The sequence below is a fragment of the Equus quagga genome, chromosome 16 (genome assembly GCF_021613505.1).
Source record: "Equus quagga isolate Etosha38 chromosome 16, UCLA_HA_Equagga_1.0, whole genome shotgun sequence".
Taxonomy (NCBI): Eukaryota; Metazoa; Chordata; class Mammalia; order Perissodactyla; family Equidae; genus Equus; species Equus quagga.
The window spans coordinates 45,650,735-45,671,179 of record NC_060282.1 but is presented as its reverse complement, the minus strand read 5'-3'; the positions used below and the strand labels follow the sequence as shown (position 1 = coordinate 45,671,179).

General features: G+C 38.3%; 1 protein-coding gene across 1 annotated transcript in view; it reads left to right on the top strand.

Moving 5' to 3' along the window:
• Positions 1-19,002, top strand: part of LRRC69 (leucine rich repeat containing 69) — a 117,746-nt gene extending 98,744 nt beyond the window's left edge. Inside the window, exons 8-9 of the mRNA XM_046641841.1 lie at positions 14,936-15,051; positions 18,849-19,002. Of these exons, the coding sequence (XP_046497797.1) occupies positions 14,936-15,051; positions 18,849-19,002 (270 nt within the window). The remainder of the gene's footprint in view (positions 1-14,935; positions 15,052-18,848) is intronic.
• The last annotated feature ends 1,443 nt before the right edge of the window (positions 19,003-20,445 follow it).

The window sequence follows — 20,445 nt, the reverse complement described above, 5'->3', positions numbered from 1 at the left end:
TTATTTATTTATATTTTGGTCTTGGCAATGATTTTTTTTTTATTGCAGTAACATTGTATTATGACATTATATAGCTTTCAGATGTACATCGTAATATATTTCAAATTCTGTGTAGATTACATCATGTTCACCACCCAAAAACTAATTATAGTCCATCACCACACTTGTGAGCCTAATCACCCCTCTTGCCCTCCCCCCTCCCCGCTTTCCCTATGGTAACCACCAATCCAATCTCTGTTTCTGTTTGTCATTGCTTTCATCTTCTACTCATGCGTGAGATCGTACGGTATTTGACTTTCTCCCTCTGACTTTTATTGCACTTAGCATGATACCTCAAGGTTCATCCATCTTGTCGCAAATGGCCGGATTTCATCATTTCTTATGGCTGAGTAGTATTCCATTATGTATATATACCACATCTTCTTTATCCATTCGCCCCTTGATGGGCACCTAGATTGCTTCCAAGTCTTGGCTATTATGAATAATGCTGCAAGGAACATAGGGGTGCATGTATATTTATGCATTTGTGTTTTTCAAGTTATTTGGATAAATATCCAGCAGTGGAAGAGTAGGATCATATGGTAGATCTATTCTTAATTTTCTGAGGATACTCCATACTGCTTTCCATAGTGGCTGCACCAGTTTACACTCCCACCAGCAGTGTATGAGGGTTCCCTTCTCTCCACATCTTCTCCAACACTTGTTTCCTGTCTTGTTAATTATAGCCATTCGGACTTGAGTGAGGTGATACCTCATTGCAGTTTGATTTGCATTTCACTGATAGCTAATGATGTTGAGTATCTTTGCATATGCCTTTTGGCCATCCGTATATCTTCTTTGGAGAAATCTCTGTTCAGATCTTTTGCCCATTTTTAAATTGGGTCATTGGTTTTTTTGTTGCTCAGATGTATGAGTTCTTAGTATATTTTGGATATTAACCCCTTATCTGATATATGCTTTGCAAATATCTTCTCCCAATTGTTAGGTTGTCTTTTCATTTGTTGATGGTTTGCTTTCTTGCGCAGAAGCTTTTTAGCTTGATGTAGTCCCATTTGTTCATTTTTGCTTTTGTTTCCCTTGCCCAGTCAGATATGGTACTTGAAAATATGCTGCTCAGACCGATGTCAAAGAGCATGCTGCCTATGTTTTTTTCTAGGAGTTTCATGGTTTCGGGTCTTAGATTCAAGTCTTTAATCCATTTTGCATTTATTTTTGTGCATGGTGTAAGATAATGGTCTACTGAAAGTGGACATTATTAATAGCTGGAAAAACACCAGAAAACCAGTGCTCTCCTGGGAAAATCTGAATGTATGGCTACCCTTCCTAAATGAAGCAGTTAACTTTAGAGTAGTGCTTATTGCCAGTGCTTATCACTGCTGGTATGGAGGAGTTGCCATTCTGAACGTTCAACTTGGATTTTTAAAATTATTTTGTCACTCCAACTCAATTAGGAGATGCAACATAAAGATTATAGGTATACCAGAGGGAGAAGAGAAGGAGAAGGGTGCAGAAGGCCTGCTCAAAGAAATAATAGCTGAGAACTTTCCAAACATGGGAAGAGAGATGGAACTTCATGTGACAGAAGCCAATATATCTCCAAACTTTATTAATGCAAGAAGACCAACCGCAAGGCATATAGTAGTGAAACAACAAAGTCAACAACAAAGAGAAAATACTAAGGGCAGCCAGGCAGAAGAAAATAACTTACAAAGGAAACCCCATAAGGCTATCAGCAGATTTCTCAGGAGAGACCTTACAGGCTAGAAGAGATTGGAATGAAATATTCAAAACTCTGAAGGACAAAAACCTGCAACCAAGAATACTCTACCCAGCAAAAATATCCTTCAAATACAATGGAGAAATAAAAACTTACCCAGATAAACAAAAGTTAAGGGAGTTCATCGCCACAAAACCTCCTCTTCAAGAAATGCTCAGGAAGAACCTCATTCCTGAAAAATCAAAAAAAGGAAGGGGGTTACAAAATCCAGAACAAAGGAGATAAGCAGAAGGACAATAACACAAAGTAGCAGCTCTCCATCAGGACAAAATGCAAAAGAACCAGAAAACAAGCGATAAAATGGCAACAGTAGGCCCCCACATTTCAATAATCACTCTAAACGTGAATGGATTGAACTCTCCAATCAAAAGGCAGAGAGTGGCAGGATGGATCAAAGAACAAGATCCAACAATATGCTGCCTCCAGGAAACACACCTCAGCCCCAAAGACAAACACAGACTCAAGGTGAAGGGATGGAAGACAATACTCCAAGCTAATAATGCACAAAAGAAAGCAGGTGTTGCCATACTTATATCAGACAAAGTAGACTTCAAAGCAAAACAGATAAAGAAAGACAAAGACGGGCAGTATATAATGATAAAAGGGATGCTCCACAAAGATGACATAACACATAAATATATACGCACCTAACACAGGAGCACCAAAATTCGTAAAGAAACTATTAACAAAACTAAAAGGAACATCAACAGTAATACAATAATAGTAGGGGACCTCAACACCCCATTAACACCAATGGACAGATCATCCAGACAGAAAATCAACAAGGAAATTATAGAATTAAATGAAAAATTAGATCAGATGGACCTAATAGATATATATAGGACACTTCATCCAAAAACAGCAGGTTACACATTCTTCTCAAGTGCGCATGGAACATTCTCAAGGATAGACCATATCTTGGGAAACAAAGCAAGCATCAGTAAGTTCAAGAGGGTTGAAATAATATCAAGCATCTTTTCTGATCATAATGCTATTAAACTAGAAATCAACTACAAGAATGAAGCTGGGAAAGGGCCAAAAATGTGGAGACTAAACAACATGCTACTGAACAAACAATGGATTATTGAAGAAATTAAAGAAGAAATCAAATATTATCTGGAGACAAATGAAAATGAAAACACACCGTACCAAATGATTTGGGACACAACAAAGGCAGTCCTAAGAGGGAAATTCATTGCAATACAGGCTCACCTCAATAAGCAAGAAAAATCTTACATAAACAACCTCAAACAACACCTAACAGAATTAGAAAAAGAAGAACAAACAAAGCCCAAAGTCAGTAGAAGGAGGAAACTAATAAAAATTAGAGCAGAAATAAGTGATATTGAATCAAAAAAGACAGTAGAAAGGATCAGTGAAACAAAGAGTTGGTTCTTCAAAAAAATTAACAAAATCGACAAACCCTTAGCTAGACTCACTAAAAAAAAAAAGAGAGAAGTCTCAAATAAATAAAATTAGAAACAAGAGAGGAGAAATCATAACAGATACTGGAGAAATACAAAAGATCTTAAGAGAATACTATGAAAAACTATGCCAACAAATTGAACAACCTAGAAGAAATGGATAAATTCCTAGACTCATACAATCTACCCAAACTGAATCAGGAAGAAATAGAGAATCTGAATAGACCAATCACAAGTAAAGAAATAGAAACAGTAATCAAAAACCTCCCCAAAAATAAGAGTCCAGGACCAGATGGCTTCTCTGGAGAATTCTGCCAAACATTCAAAGAAGATTTAATACCTATCCTTCTCAAACTATTCCAGAAAATAGAGGAAGATGGAGCACTCCCTAATACATTCTATGAAGCCAACATCACCCTGATCCCCAAACCTGACAAGGACAACACAAAGAAGGAAAACTACAGGCCAATATCACTGATGAACATAGATGCAAAAATCCTCAACAAAATTTTGGCAAACCGAATACAGCAATATACCAAAAAGATTATACACCATGATCAAGTGGGATTTATACCAGGGACACAGGGATGGTTCAACATCCGCAAGTCAATCAGTGTGATTCACTACATTAAGAAAATGAGAAACAAAAACCACATGATCATCTCAATAGATGCAGAGAAAGCATTCGACAAGATCCAACATCCATTTATGATAAAAACCCTCAATAAAATAGGTATAGAAAGAAAGTACCTCAACATAATAAAGGCCATATATGACAAACCCACAGCCAACATCATACTCAACGGACAAAAACTGAAACCCATCCCTCTCAGAACAGGGACAAGACAAGGGTGCCCACTTTCACCACTCTTATTCAACATAGTACTGGAGGTTTTGGCCAGAGCAATTCGGCAGGAAAAAGAAATAAAAGGAATCCAAATAGGCAACAAAGAAGTAAAACTCTCACTGTTTGCAGACGACATGATCTTATATATAGAAAACCCCAAAGAATCCATAGAAATCTATTAGAAACAATCAACAACTACAGCAAAGTTGCAGGGTATAAAATCAACATACATAAATCAGTAGCATTTCTATATGTTAAGAATGAACTAACAGAAAAAGATCTCAAGAACTCAATCCCATTCACGATCACAACAAAAAGAATAAAATACCTTGGGATAAATTTAACCAAGGAAGTGAAAGATCTATACAATGAAAACTACAAAACCTTCGTGAAAGAAATCGACGACGACATAAAGAGATGGAAAGACATTCCATGCACATGGATTAGAAGAATAAACTTAGTTAAAATGTCCATACTACCTAAAGCAATCTACAGATTCAATGCTATCCCAATCAGAATTCCAATGTCATTCTTTACATAAATTGAACAAAGAATCCTAAAATTTATATGGGGCAACAAAAGACCCCAAATTGCTAAAGCAATCCTGAGAAAGAAGAACAAAGCTGGAGGTATCACAATCCCTGACTTCAAAACATACTACAAAGTTACAGTAATCAAAACAGCATGGTACTGGTACAAAAACAGGTCCACAGATCAATGGAACAGAATTGAAAGCCCAGAGATAAAACCACACATCTATGGACAGCTAATCTTTGACAAAGGAGCTGAGGGCCTACAATGGAGGAAAGAAAGTCTCTTCAACAAATGGTGCTGGGAAAACTGGACAGCCACATGTAAAAGAATGAAAATCAACCATTCTTTTTCACCATTTACTAAAATAAACTCAAAATGGATCAAAGACCTAAAGATTAGGCCTGAAACAATAAGTCTTCTAGAAGAGAGTATCAGCAGTACACTCTTTGACATCAGTTTCAAAAGAATCTTTTTGGACACCATAACCCCTCACATGAGGGAAACAATAGAAAGAATAAACAAATGGGACTGCATCAGACTAAAGAGCTTCTTCAAGGCAAGGGAAAACAGGATTGAAACAAAAAAAACAGCCCACTAATTGGGAAAAAATATTCACAAGTTATTTATCCAACAAAGGGTTAATCTCCATAATATACGAAGAACTCACACCACTCAACAATAAAAAATCAAACAACCCAATTACAAAATGGGCAGGGGACATGAACAGACATTTCTCCAAAGAAGATATACGGATGGCCAATAGACACATGAAAAGATGCTCATCATCACTAATCGTCAGGGAAATGCAAATCAAAACTACACTAAGATATCACCTTACACCTGTTAGAATGGCAAAAATATCCAGAACCAAGAGTGACAAATATTTGAGAGGCTGTGGAGAATAGGGAACCCTCATATACTGTTGGTGGGAATGCAAACTGGTGCAGCCACTATGGAAAACAGTATGGAGATTCCTCAAAAAGTTAAGAATAGAAATACCTTATGACCCAGCCATCCCACTACTGGATATCTATCCTAAGAACCTGAAATCAGCAATTCCAAAAGTTCCATGCACCTCTATGTTCATTGCAGCATTATTCACAATAGCCAAGTCATGGAACCAACCTAAGTGCCCAGCAACTGAGGATTGGATAAAGAAGATGTGGTATATATGTACAATGGAATACTACTCAGCCATAAAAAAGGACAAAGTCGTCCCATTCACAACAACATGGATAGACCTTGAGGGTATTATGTTGAGTGAAATAAGCCAGACAGAGAAAGACGAACTCTGTATGACTCCACTCATAGGTGGTAGTTAACATATGGACAAAGAGAACTGATCGGTGGTTGCCAGGGGAGAAGGGGGTGGGGGGAGGGCACTAGGGGTGAAGTGGTGTACCTACAACATGACTAATAAGGATGTACAACTGTAATTTCACAAGAATGTTAACTTTCATAACCTTAATAAAAAAATTATTTTGTCACTCCATAAATATTTGACAGTCTACTTTAAGCAGGAAACTCTGGGTGCCAAGTACAATGCAAATAAGTAGGGAGCCTATTTTGTTACAAATGGTTTAAATGCGCAAGCTGAGTTTAAAATCTGAAGATGTAAAAAACATTAGCAATATAAACTAAATGTCAAATGAGTGGTGGAGACCAATTGCTTGAGAGCTTCAAAGTAGAAGGTGAGATCACCATAGGTTGTCTGACCTGGGAAGTGCTCAGAAAGGTGCTAGAACTTGTACAGGGCCTCAACATAGGTACAATTCAGGTACATGGAGAAGGAAAGAGAGAGGTTATTTTAAGAGAAGAGAATGATATGGAGGAGAATGAATCATGTTCATAGGGCAGTGAATCAATTAAGCTTGTTTGTGGATTGGAGTGGGAGGAGGAGAAATTATAAAAAAAGTTGGGGTCAAATTCTATGGACTTGTCAAAGGATAAAATAAGGAGTTTAAACTTGATCCTGTTAAGAAATGGAGTCCTACTGAATATATGGGGACAAGTCAATGATATAAAGAAAGATATATTTTAGAAGGAATCATTTGACGGTACTGTGCTGGGTTAGTGGAGGTTGAAGAAAAGAGACACTGAAAAAAAGAAACCACCAATTAGAGTGGTTGCCTACTGTGGATATAAGGTATAAGATATAGGTATAAGGAAAGGAAGCACTATGAGGTAGGAAGGAAGATAGAACTTATTGAGTGATTGGATATCAGAAACCTCAGAGGTGGGTGAAGGAGAAAATCAGAAAATTCCAGAGGGAGCTGATTTGGGAGACAAGACCCCAAGCTTCATTTTAGACATATTGAGTTTCAAGTGATGCAAAGATCATTCAAGTGAATATGTTTAGCCATCAGTTGGAGACAGATAAGAACAGCAAAGCAATATCTTTCTATGCATTATTTGAAAATGTGCACTTTCCAACAACTTTCATTCTTCCAAATAGTTCTGCAAATTATTATTAAACTATAATCAAAATCGTACATTGGTGAAAGAAGCTGGGAAGCATACTATGACTAATACTGATATAGAATTTAGTGAACTTAGATTCTATTCCTGTCTCTGCCTTGAACTATGAGGCCTAAGGAATGTCACCTTCCTTCTCACTGTATCTGGATTAGTTTCCTTATGTGGACAATTAATGCATTAGACCCAAAGTCCCTTCTAGCTCCAAAGTGCCTTGATTCCATAACAGGGAGAGGGGCTGTCATAGTCATGCTTTTCATGGTCTTGTTAATTTGGAACATGATACCAGTATTAGTTTTCTATTGCTGCTGTCACAAATTGCCATAAACTTGATATCTTAACAACAAAAATTTATTACAGTTTAGTAGGTCAGAAGTCCAACATGGGTCTCCCTGAGCTAAAATCAAGGTGTCACCATGGCTGTATTCCTTTTTGGAAGCTCTACGGGAAAAGTCATTTTCTTAATTTTCTCAGCTTTTGGAGGCCACTCACATTCCTTGGCTCATGGTCCTTCCTCCATTCTCAAAGCCAGCATCCGCACATCTAGTCCTTCTCATATGGCATCACTTGGACCTCTCTTCTTCCTCCCTCTTCCACTTTTAACAATCCTTGTGATGAAATTGGGTCCCTGTGGATAATCTAGGATAACCAGTCTATCTCAAGATCCTTAACTTAGTCACATCTGCAGAGTCCCTTTGGCCATTTAAGGTGATATACACATTCACAGCTTCCAGGGATTAGGACATGGACATCTTTGGGGGACCGCGGTCATGCCTACCATAACACCTTTTCCCAAGAAAACAGGAAACCATTTTGCTCTTTTTTCCTATTCTTTGTGCTTCATGTAATATTGAAACCTTATCCAAAGCTTTACTTTATACTGTGTAATATAAATATATATTTTGATAATTTTTGATTTCTCAAAGTTTAAAATATGGCAGTGATTGTCACTGAGGCATATTTTGAGTTATTTTTAAAAAAATTTCTCAATTCTACCATTCAACAAATATATAACTTAGTAAACTTGCATATTTAAACTTGACGTGCAAAACTACTTTTCCCTAAAATAGGGAGGGGATATAATCATATGTTTATTTGCTTTAGGAAATAATGCATTTCACTGTCAATAGTAAAGAGTGAAAACTTAGAATTTGGTATAACATTTCACATTTTAAAGCTTTTTGTTAAAAGGTATACTTTCAAAATAAAAGCATGTCTAATCATAGACCAACTTCTTTTCCTCTTTTGACTTTGGCTTGACAAAAAGGATCTTTCAGTGTTTCAATTTCTATCTGTAAACAATGACCAAAGCAGTGATTATCTTTGACAGAATTGTGAGGTTTTGTTAATTGAGGTTTGTGGAGAGATGTCCTCTATAAGAGGGTGTGTCACTATTCCTTTGTAACATGCTCATTCAAATGGAGAAATGTCATACTGATACCACAAGCGGAAACAGAAATTTAAATGGAAATCAAGGGGTAACGTATTAGAGACTTCCTTTTTTCCTGCAAACATTGCTGAGTCCAATGACACTAGATGGAAAAGTATGTTACCAAGGAATTATGTTGAGTCCATTTTTCTCAGTAAAATTTCCAGGAAACAATTCATAGCTCTGAGAAATATTATATCAGAAATAGTAATTATTAAGCTAGAGAATAAACACAAGCAAGGTTCCATATTCAATACAAAACTGATAATGGCTTTTAGTAAAATAAGTTCCTAAAAAGTTCAAGTGTTTTACTCCGATTAAAAAATAATACCCCCAAGAAGGCAAAAGATGGACACAGACACTTTGCATTCTTGCCTGCAACAAGAGCCAACTCAAATTCTGCCCGTATAGTTTCTTAATGACACAAGGGAAATGGCTAAAAGCACAGTAGAAATAGAAAATACCTTTGATAGTTTCTAGTGTAAACTTTTCACCTCATGGGGAAACTGGACAAAGCAAACTGAGTAACTCTATGGCTCCACTTGTTCTTGGTTTGTGTGTATTTTTTGGTAACCTCCTGCTCTTGGCTCATGGCTCTACTCTTTCTCCTAGTTTCTTAAACAGGAGCTGAGTGAAATGTATGTAACATGGTTTATTTTGATAGCCTTTTAGTTCCAGATGAGATGTTGTGGGCAGGAATATAACTGGTTGGATGAGAAGGTTGTCTACTATATGGAAATGGAAAAGACCTCATTTAGCTTTTGACTTTTGTCACTAGTTCTCCAAGCACAATTTCAACACTTAGCCATTATAATCCGATTAATCGATATGATCTCATAAAGAGTAGATTTAAAACACTATACATAATGTGTCTATCATTAGAAAACCATTTATGAATTATTTTTACCTCTGGACTAATGTATTTATTGCTGATGTCCATGATTCAACATTTTATGGTCCATTTATTGTTTATACTGTAATGTTTCCCCAACATAATATGCACATTCTTGAATTTTTGCTCTCATAGTTCACCCTTTCTGAATGTCCTTTCGTGTCCTCCCCAGGCAGCCACATCCTAGTCATCTTTCAAGACCCACCTCACCATGTTCTTTTATTGTGAAATCTTGCTTACTATGCAGCCTATGATGGTGTCTCCCTTCTCTGCACTCATATCGAAACTATCATTGGGTTGAGCCTTATGTTTCTAGTTATTTTTTGTGTTTGTGTCTTATCTTTCCAACTAGATGCTAAAAAGATTCTTAGAGGCAGGGACTGTTTGTTGCATATCTTTGTGTCCTTGGCACTTTGCCTAATATCATGCAGGTTTTAGGTTGCTTGTAATTTGTCAGAATTCTTGGTTGCAAGTTGAAGAAACCTAACTCATACATTAACTCAAGTAGTGAAGAATGCCCGGGGATGAGTCTGGCTGAATATTTAGTCTTGTTGGATCAGGTACCCAAATTTATCATCAGAAATCTGTCCTTCCCTGTGTTGTCTCTGCTTTCCTTTGTCTTGGTTTTGCTTCCAGGTAGGAGCTCCCTAAATTGTGCCCTATGGCAGTAGAGGGAGAGCTTCCCTCTGGCAGTAGATCCTGGGATAGCTCTGGGACTGATGCTCATTGGCTTTATTAGACTCTCTTGGGTCTTGTGCAGGGCCTGAGTTATGTGGCTACGTCTTGAGCCAGGATGTGGGATCAGTTGACCTCCCCTTCCCATAATATATGCACTGAAATCAGAGAAAGGGTGGTTCCCCAAAGGAAAAGGTGGGCTTTTGTGCCAGCAGAGTGGGAAATGGATGCTGGGCAGGCAAAAACAAGATGCCCATTGGAGGTTTCGCTAAATGTTTGCTGATTGATCAACTAAACTTCCTTTTAGGAAAGAAGTCAGGTTTGTAGAGGTTCTGTACCATTTTCCACCTTCATCCAAAATATTTTGTCATTAGAATAGTGCCATGTATCCTCTGAGCACTTAATAATCACTGTTGGAGGTGGATGAATGTGATATAACATATGATTTGGCTCCCCAGTGATTTATCACTAGGGTTGAAAGGCTATTATTCTCTCAAGGATGGTTTAATATTGTGCTTAGATGGTTGAACCTTTAAATGGTCCCACAAAGTTCTTTTCTGGAAGAGTGAACAGAACAGTAATGAAATCTCTCACTGTGGATTTTGATGGCAATGACCCAATGGGTTCATGATAAAACTAAGCAGCATTATCAACCAGTTAAACTACTAGTTGTGTGACTCTGTTTTGGATTCTCTCACTGAGAGTTTTGTTGACTTCGGAAGTTGTTTACAAAGCATGTAAATGGTAAGCTTTTGAGGTTGCCATTATATCCGGCATTAGTGGTCAGGACATGTACACTAAGTTAGCTAACAAGGTTTTTGACTGCCTATTTTGCGCATTGAGAAGTGACATCAGAGATATTTGAAGTACAAAAACTTGTCATATATTGAAAATTTGCTTGAAACCAAGCCAGAGAAGATCTTAATGAACATCATAGACAGTGAATAAAGAGTATTAGGAAGATAAATTTACATCGGAAATGGATGCTGGACAGGTTAAATGAAGATGTTCACTGGAGACTTCAATAAATGTCTGCTGATTGATCAACTTCTGTAGGACAGAAGTCAGATTTGTGTAGGTTCTGCACCATTTTTTACCTTCATCTCAAACACTTTCTGGCTAGACAATATAATATGTTTGGACAAAAGCATAAATAATAATCCTTTATTATTTGAATTTTGTTTAGTGTTGAATCTATCTTTTTTAGCTAGTTAAGTTTGTTTATTTGTGTGTGGGAAAAGATCAAATCAAGCACAAATGGAGTAATGTGTCCTTTAGAAGTCAATGTTCTGGAATCTCTGAGAAAGCTAATATTTTTTTTTTTGTAAAGGTAAACAGTTCATTAGTGCTTTCATTCATGGATTTTTTGTTTGTTTTTGTTGTTTGATTTTTTATTTTTGATTGTGGTAACAGTGGTTTATAACATTACATAAATTTCAGGTGTACATCGTTATGTATTTCGATTTCTGTGTAGATGACTTGTTCACCACCCAAAGACTAGTTACAATCCATCGCCACACACATGTGCCTAATGAACCCTTTGCCCCTCCTCCCTCCCACCTTCCCCTCTGGTAACCACCAATCCAATCTCTGTCTCTGTGTGTTCGTTTGTTGTTGTTTTTATCTTCTATTTATGAGTGACATCATATACGGTATTTGACTTTCTCCCTCTGACTTATTTCACTTAACATAGTGCCCTCAAGTTCCATTCATGTAGTCACAAACTGCTAGATGTCATCATTTCTTATGGCCGAGTAGTATTCCATTGTGTATATATACCACATCTTTATCCATCCATCCCTTGATGGGCACCTAGGTTGCTTCCAACTCTTCACTATTGTGAATCATGCGGCAATGAACATAGGGGTGCATGTATCTTTATGCATTTGTGTTTTCATGTTCTTTGGATGAATACCCATCAGTGGAATAGCTGGATCATATGGTATTTCTATTTTTAATTTTTTGAAGAGTCTGCATACTGTTTTCTATAGTGGCTGCACCAGTTTGTACTCCCACCACCAGTGTTATGAGGGCTCCCTTCCATCCACATCCTCTCCAACACTTATTGTTTCCTGTCTTGTTAATTATAGCCATTCTGATGGGGGTGAGGTGATAACCCATTGTAGTTTTGGTTTGCATTTCCCTGATAGTTAATGATGTTGAACATCTTTTCATGTGCCTGTTGGCCATCTGTATATCTTCTTTGGAGAAATGTCTGTTCAGATCTCTTGCCCATTTTTTTTTTTTTTAAGATTGGCCCTGAGCTAACATCAGTTGCCAATCTTTCTTTTTTTTCCTTCTCCACAAAGCCCCCCAGTACATAGTTGTATATTCTAGCTGTAGGTCCTTCTAGGTCTGCTGTGTGGGGTGCTGCCTCAGAATGGCTTGATGAGCAGTGCTAGGTCTACGCCCAGGATCCAAACAGGTGAAATCCTGGACCGCCAAAGCGGAGCATGCAGACTCAACCACTCAGCCGCAGGGCTGGCCCATCTTTTGCCCATTTTTTAATTGGGCTGTTATTTTTGTTGTTGAGATGTATGAGTTCTTTACATATTTTGGATATTAACCCCTTATCAGGTATATGGTTTTCAAATATCTTCTCCCAGTTATTAGGTTGTCTTTTCATTTTGTTGCTGGTTTCCTTTGCTCTGCAGAAGCTTTTTAGTTTTATGTAGTCCCATTTGTTTATGTTTTCCTGTTGTTTCCCTTGCCAGGTCAGACATGGTACTTGAAAATATGCTGCTAAAACCACTGTTGAAGAGCATACTGTCTATGTTTTCTTCTGGAATTTTAATGGTTCCAGGTCTTACACTCAAGCCTTTAATCCATTTCTAGTTACTTTTTGTGTATGATGTAAGTAGTGGGCTAGTTTCATTCTTTTGCATGTGGCTGTCCAGTTTTCCCAACACTGTTTATTGAAAAGACTTTCCTTTCTCCATTGTATATTCTTGGTTCCCTTGCCGAAAATTAGCCGTCCATAGATGTGTGGTTTTATATCTGGGCTCTCGACTCCATTCCATTGATCTGTGTGTCTGTTTCTGTGCCAGTACCAGGCTGTTTTGGTTACTATGGCTTTGTAGTATATTTTGAAATCAGGGGGTGTGATACTTCCAGCTTTGTTCCTTTTCCTAAGGATTCCTTTGGCTATTCAGAGTCTTTCGTTGTTCCCTAGAAATTTTAACATTCTTTGTTCTATTTCTGTGAAAAATGTTGTTGGAACTTTAATAGGGATTGCATTGAATCTTTATTTCTAGATTGCTTTAGGATGTGTGGACCTTTTTTTTTTTTTTTGAGGAAGATTAGCCCTGAGCTAACTACTGCCAGTCCTCCTCTTTTTTTGCTGAGGAAGCCTGGCCCTGAGCTAACATCCATGCCCATCTTCCTCTACTTTATATGTGGGACGCCTGCCACAGCATGGCATGCCAAGCGGTGCCGTGTCCACACCCGGGATCCAAACCGGTGAACCCCGGGCTGCCGAGAAGTGGAACGTGTGAACTTAACCGCTGTGCCACCGGGCCGGCCCCTGTATGGACCTTTTAACCATGTTAATTCTTCTAATCCAACAGCACAGAATATCTTTCCATTTCTTTGTGTCTTCAATTTCTTTCAACAATGTTTTATAGTTTTCAGTGTACAGATCTTTCACCTCTTTGGTTAAATTTATTCTTAGGTATTTTATTCTTTTTATTTCAATTCTAAATGGGATTGTATTCTTAATTTCTCTTTCTGCTACTTCGCTGTTAGTGTGTAGAAATACAACTGATTTTTGTATGTTAATTTTGTATCCTGCAACTTGACTGTATTCGTTTCTTATTTCTAAAAGTTTTTTAGTGGGTTCTTTAGGGTTTTCTATATAGAAAATCATGTCATCTGCAAATAGTGACAGTTTCACTTCTTCCTTTCCAATTTGGATCCCTTTTATTCCTTTTTTGCTGATTGCTCTGGCTAGGACTTCCAATACTATGTTAAATAAGAGTGGTGAAAGTGGGCATCCTTGTCTGGTTCCTGTTCTTAGAGGGATAGCTTTCAGTTTTTCTCCATTGAGAGTGATATTAGCTGTGGGCTTGTCATATATGGCCTTTATTATGTTGAGGTACTTCCCTTCTATACCAGTTTTATTCAGTTTTTTTCATAAAGGGATCTTGTATCTTGTCAAATGCTTTCTCTGCATCTATTGAGATGATCCTATGATTTTTATTCTTCGTTTTGTTAATGTGGTGTGTCACGTTGATTGATGTGTGGATGTTGAACCATCCCTGCATCCCTGGAATGAAACCCTCTTGATCATGAAGTATGATCTTTTTAATGTATTGTTGTATTCAGTTTGCTAGTATTTTGTTGAGGATATTGATGTTCATCAGTGATATTGATCTGTAACTTTCTTTTTTGTGTTGTCCTTGTCTGGTTTTGGTATCAGGATAATGTTGGCGTCTTAGAATGAGTTAGGAAGCCTCCCCTCCTCTTCAATTTTTTGCAAGAATTTGAGAAGGACGAGTATTAAGTCTTCTTTGAATGTTTGGTAGAATTCACCAAGGAAGCCATCTGGTCCTGGATTTTCATTTTTTGGGAGGCTTTTGATTACTGTTTTGATCTCCTTGTTGGTGATTGGTCTATTCAAATTCTTTATTTCTTCTTGATTCATTTTTGGAAGGTTGTATAATTCTAAGAATTTATCCATTTCTTCTTGATTATCCAATTTGTTAGCATATGGCTTTTCATAGTATTCTCTTATAATCTTTAGTATTTCTGAGGTGTCCGTTGTAATTTCTCCTCTTTCATTTCTGATTTTATTTATTTGAGCCCTCATAAAGCTAATATGTATTTTATTTAAAAATATTTATTGAGCACTGTCTTAACTTTATTTTTGATCTTTGCTTTTTAGAACTGGAAGATAAGCAGAAATCTACAGCTTGTACCTCTTCGAATATTAATTTGTTCTTACAAATGTTTTAATCAACGTGGCCCTAACATATTTGGAATTGCTCAAGTGGAGAGTAGGTGAGAAGCTCATTTAGAGCCTCATATGACTTGCCCTGTCAGCTCTGCACACAAATTATGCCCTACTTATGATACCATATTGTGTCTCTTCTTTTTGTCAGTACATTAAGCAAAGGAAAAAAAATAATTTAGTTGTAAAGATCCCAATACAAGCACTGCAATCTATCTTTAGATTGTTTTGACTCTAGGTGTACTGTTTCTTCTTTGACTTAAAAACAAAATAAAAATTGGAAAATAACGATCTGTGTGGCAAGTGAGTGTTATTTTTTCCTGTCATTTTATGACCACTACCTTCTTTTTCTAGTATTAAAGAGACTTTGATGGGGACAAGACTTATTTTATGAATGTTTTGCAGTTGAAAGAGAACAGCATTTTAGCACTAGACAGTTCTGTCACATTTGTGTGATTTCAGTTGTGCTCTCCTTTCTTTCCTTTTTTTTTTTTTTTTGGTAAGTGAGATTGATCCTGAGCTAACATCTGTGCCAATCTTCCTCTATTTTGTATGTGGGATGCAGTGCTTGATGAGCAGTGTGTAGATCCACACCTGGGATTGGTGTATGTGAACTATGCCCTGGGGCCAGCCCCCATTGTGCTCTTATTTCCAAGAGGCACTAACATCTTATTGAGTAAGATAAAACCTTCATTCCACTTAAAAATGAGTAGCAGATTGGAAACCCAGGGTTGGTTACTCCTAACCTCACTTTGTTCCTTCTTTTAAAGCTTTAAATTTTTTGTTTTCCACAAGAGAAACTGACAGAAGCCAGGACAGTAGTGTTGAAATGAGAATTTGGCTCATTTTCTCTGAAGGACAGCAGAAAAGTAGGGAAAGAAATTATGAAAATGCGTAGTATAGTTTGCACAGACCAGTGGTTTTTGGAAGTGTGGTTCTGTCCAGCAGCATCCTCATTGCTGAAGAGCTTGTTAGAAATGCAAATTATCTGGCCCCACCCCAGACAGAAACTAGGGAAGCGCAGCCCAGCAATCTGTGTTTTAACAACTCTTCCAGGTGGTTTCAAAGCACACTCTCATTTGAGAACCACAGGGATAGACTAAGACAAATTTGCTCTGGGTTCAGAAAAGCAAGAAATTTAATCATAATTTTATATTTAAACCTCACTAGAAATATATTTACTGATGTAACAGTTTGGTTGTCCTTCTGGTGGAAAGCTGAGTGGATTTTTATCTTCCATATATTCTATTATCATGTTACTTTCTTAAGTAAACCTTTTATTAATTCACTTCAGGACACACTCCTTTCTACGTCAGCGTTGTCTCTGGCATACCTGGGAAGCTAACTCAGTGGAGCACAGCCAAGAGGTCCTCAATTCCAAAGAATACAAGTCAGGCCCCACTGAGAGATGGGGCCTCAAGTTAACTTTCTGCAGGCTCCATTAAACAGGAATGCATTTCAAACAAAAATAAAAAACAAAGTGCAAATGAAAATCATAGGAGCTCATTAAAAAGGAGTTACAGGAATAAACTGTGCATGTTTATTAATGGAAAACCATTCAGAAAATTGATTTTGATTAGGGAAATATTTTTATACAAACTATGCTGTTGAAAAGAGTGTCTTGTTTACCATTTTAATCCCATGACCTCAGCCACAATTTATGTGCCATCTTGGTTCTGGGGAGAAAAATTGTATCCATTCATTCATTTATTTATTCAACAAATATTTCAGGTACCCTTGAAGCTCAGGTGACATAAAAAGAGAATCTTGACCCTCTGTCTCCACCTTTTCACCCCATTCTCTTCATATCTCAAGGTACTAAGACCTGGTTTCTGTCCCACTATTCCAAAACTGGTCTTCCAGAGGTCACCAGTGACTTCGTACCAGTCCACCTGGTCCTCATCTGCTTGGTCTTCCCTGCAGGTCTGGGCTCAATTGACGAGCTTCTGCCTCTTGGAATTATATGCCTTATTATTATTCTCTGATAGCCTATTCCCCATACCTTTAATTTAATTCTCTTCTATACCTTTTTTCAATAACAAGTATTCTATGAGATTCTCTACTCAGTCCCATTTTCTTCTCTCTTAGCACTTAATTTTTTTACCTGAAGGAACTGTCTACTCCCACCAGTTTTATTTACATTTATTTATCACACTTGGGTGTTTAGCTCCTGAATCTCCTCCTCCTCTTCCTCCTCCGTCTCCCCTCCCCCTCCTCCTCTGTGTCCTCCTCCTCCTCGTCTTTCTTCATTTTTAACACATTTCCAAGCTCCTCAACTTCAACATATCTAAAATACAACTGATTCTCTTCTTCCAAATTGTTGTTTCCCCGTCTATTCATGTATTAAACAAATATTTACTGAGGGGCTACTATCTATGGGACACTGTACTCTGATCTAAGAATATAGCAGTGAACAAAACTTACAGGGCATCTGCTTTCAGAAAGTTTACATTCTAATGGGGCAAGGGAGGCAAGCAAGAAAAGAATAGAGAAATGATATGGTGATATGTACTTTGAAGAGAAGTAAAATAGGATTCCGGAGATAGAGAATGATGAGAATACTTTTCATATAGGGTAGTCTGGGTCTGAGAAGGTAAAATTTGATTGGAGATCTGAAGCAAGTAAGGGAATGAGCTCTATGGATATAATGAATATGGATATAATGAATAAGAATCAGTTGAGTGTTTAGCCAAAATTCAGGAAGATGCTAATAATCGAACGGGTGCTAAAGAAAAATCATGACTCTGAGGTCAGGAGATTTAGTGTTGCTGAATGCATAATCATGCATCAAGTGTCACCACGGGGACAAGACCAGAGAAGGATGCATCTGCTTCTGCTCTGTGGGGCCACCCCATGTTCCGAATCATTGGTTAATTAAATCAGAAATTTAATCAATCTTACTCCACATATATGTGCGTATGTATGTGCATGTGAGTTTGTGGTCTCTTCTTGCCAATCTGAAATACTATTGTTGGAACCTGAAACACTGCAAAATATTTTTATTTTCTAACAATTACAACCAACCTTTATACAGGTGAAGTTTAAGCAACTGAAGCATGAACTCTGTATTATTTGGATTCAGGTTTTTTCATGTTTTTGTCTTTTCTGTGGGTGCTTTCTGAAATTTTTGTTGTTCACTCACATTTGCCTCAGAAGGACATGAGAGTAAAACAGAAAAACTCAAGTCTCTTTTACTTGTTATAAACTCTTATCATCTGTGTTGTGGGGAAATAGTTTCAAACAGAAGAATATATATTATTTTCAGATTATTAATGAATTTTATTTGTCCCCAGTTACTAATTTCCTCCCAGTCACTAATTCTATTAATGAATGTTTATATGTCCCCAGTTGCTATGAATAATTCAAGCATAAGCTCTGAATATTTATATTTGTGTATCTCCTTTGTCTACAGAATCCAAGATGGATTTTCTTCATTTAGTTACTCAATATTTCTAACAACTTTTCAGAATGGTGTTAGTTGAATCGATTGAATCAAATGAGCTACCTAAAGTAATGGTATTTTTTTTTAATAATTAAAGCAATAAGCCCTTAAGGATATTTGTTTTCTATTTTACCTTTATGTTAAAAAACATTATTTTCTTTACACTAACATATGTATTAATGGAAATTACTGAGAAAGTTTTAAATGAAGGTAAATTTAATTTTTTTTCACCTGAAAAAGCTTCTAAAAACTCCAGAATAACACTTGGAACTCTCATTGGCATTTGTTCATAATGTATCTCTTTGTATCCTTGTTGTATAGCTTATTCTCTGGACTGCAGCTGTGAGAAAATAAATGGCTAGAAGTCACTTGCACCTGCTAAAGAATTGTTTTGCTTCTTGGCAGGAGAAAGTCCCTGAGCAGCTTAGTTGGCAAACCCGCTGCCGGAACTTTGGGAACTTTCTGTAGGCCCCAGGGCTCCAGATCTCACGAAGACTCTGACCTGCAGTTCGGAAGGGACCTTGAGACTCCTAGACCAGCCATAGCATACCAGGATTAATGAGGCGACTTTTAAATAATCCTCATCCTGCTAGAGTGGGTGCCTTGGGGGTTAGAGCAGTCACCTGAGGTGGAAAGGAGTCCAGGACGCTTTTCCTATTTCTAGGTACAGGGTTGGAGTGAGGGAAGATGGCTAATAAGGCAGCCCTATAAGTAAACGTGAGGGTTGGTGGTGGGTGAGTGGGCTACAAAAGCTAAAAGAGCGAGGCTGCTTTAAAAGGTGGGGTGGAGAAAACAAAGGATCTATAATCTCAGCAAGTCATGCTATCCAAGGGCCACTGAGAGATCTGGCACAATCAAGGGCAAGTGTTTGGGCCTTGAGAGGAGAGGGGACTAGTCAGCATCAGTGCAGACTCAAGGTGAGGGAGGCGGTCAGTATTAAGCTTGGATCATGGCTCATAGGCAGATAGCATGGGGCAGGCCCTGCGTAGGGCAGGGTCTTCACAAGGGCCATTTTAGGGAAGTCTCTGCCTTTTATTCCCTCAAATAAGTCGATAAAAATTTGGAGAGAGAGAAAAGCTGGGTGTATTGGAGGATGGGGAAGCTGGATGCAGAGGGATAAGGATCCTAAATAGCCACCACTCTCCTAATAAAATTAGAAAAAGCTTCCAGTCAATTGAATTATAACCCAAGCCTTTGATTTCTTCCCAGTGTAAATTGGGGTTACATATGATTTATTATTTTATCTTTCCAAGTAGAAGCCAAAAAAAGGCATTTAAAATGTTTTACAACTTACCATTTAAAATGTCTCAGTCAAGGGGAGGGATCCAAGATGGTGCCGTGAGTAGTCCTCTTTGTCTCTCCCCCTTCGAGCCTAATTATTTAGACACTTATCGCTTGACAAAGGCTATCCAGACAGCATCTCAGGACGTCTGAGATACCCACGCGACTATACATCGGAAGGCGGAAGGACTTTCCTCCGGGAGGATGTGGAAATAGGTGAAAACTCTCCGACCCTGACGAGCAGCCTAGTACCCGCAAGCAGCTTTCTTCCAACGGACGCCCCCAGAGGATCTACACACATCTAGGGCAGGAGCGAGCACACAACAGAGGAGCGACGGTGGAAACAGGTGACCAGAACCCTACCTAAACCCCCCGAAATTACTCCTAAACGCAGAGGGAAACTTTGGAGTTGCACACCTGAGCCTGCGGGGAGAGTCTCTCCCCGCCATTGGTGGGGAGACCCCGCCTGGTGTTCGCGGCGCCCGGAGAGTCCCAGAGAGAGTTGCTGAGCATACGGAGAGGTCTCCCAGCTGCCGTTGCCTGCCCCGTGGGACTAGGGATTGCCGGAGATCTCGGAGAGGACTGGGGCTGGGGGAAGTTTCAAAGGCCGGCTCTGCAACCCGGAGGGGAAGCGCCGGAGTTCCGCCCAGTCAGCAGACAAAGCTCTCTGTCTGTAATTAGCAGAGGGGCCACGCCGAGCATTCACGGCTCCGGGAGAGGC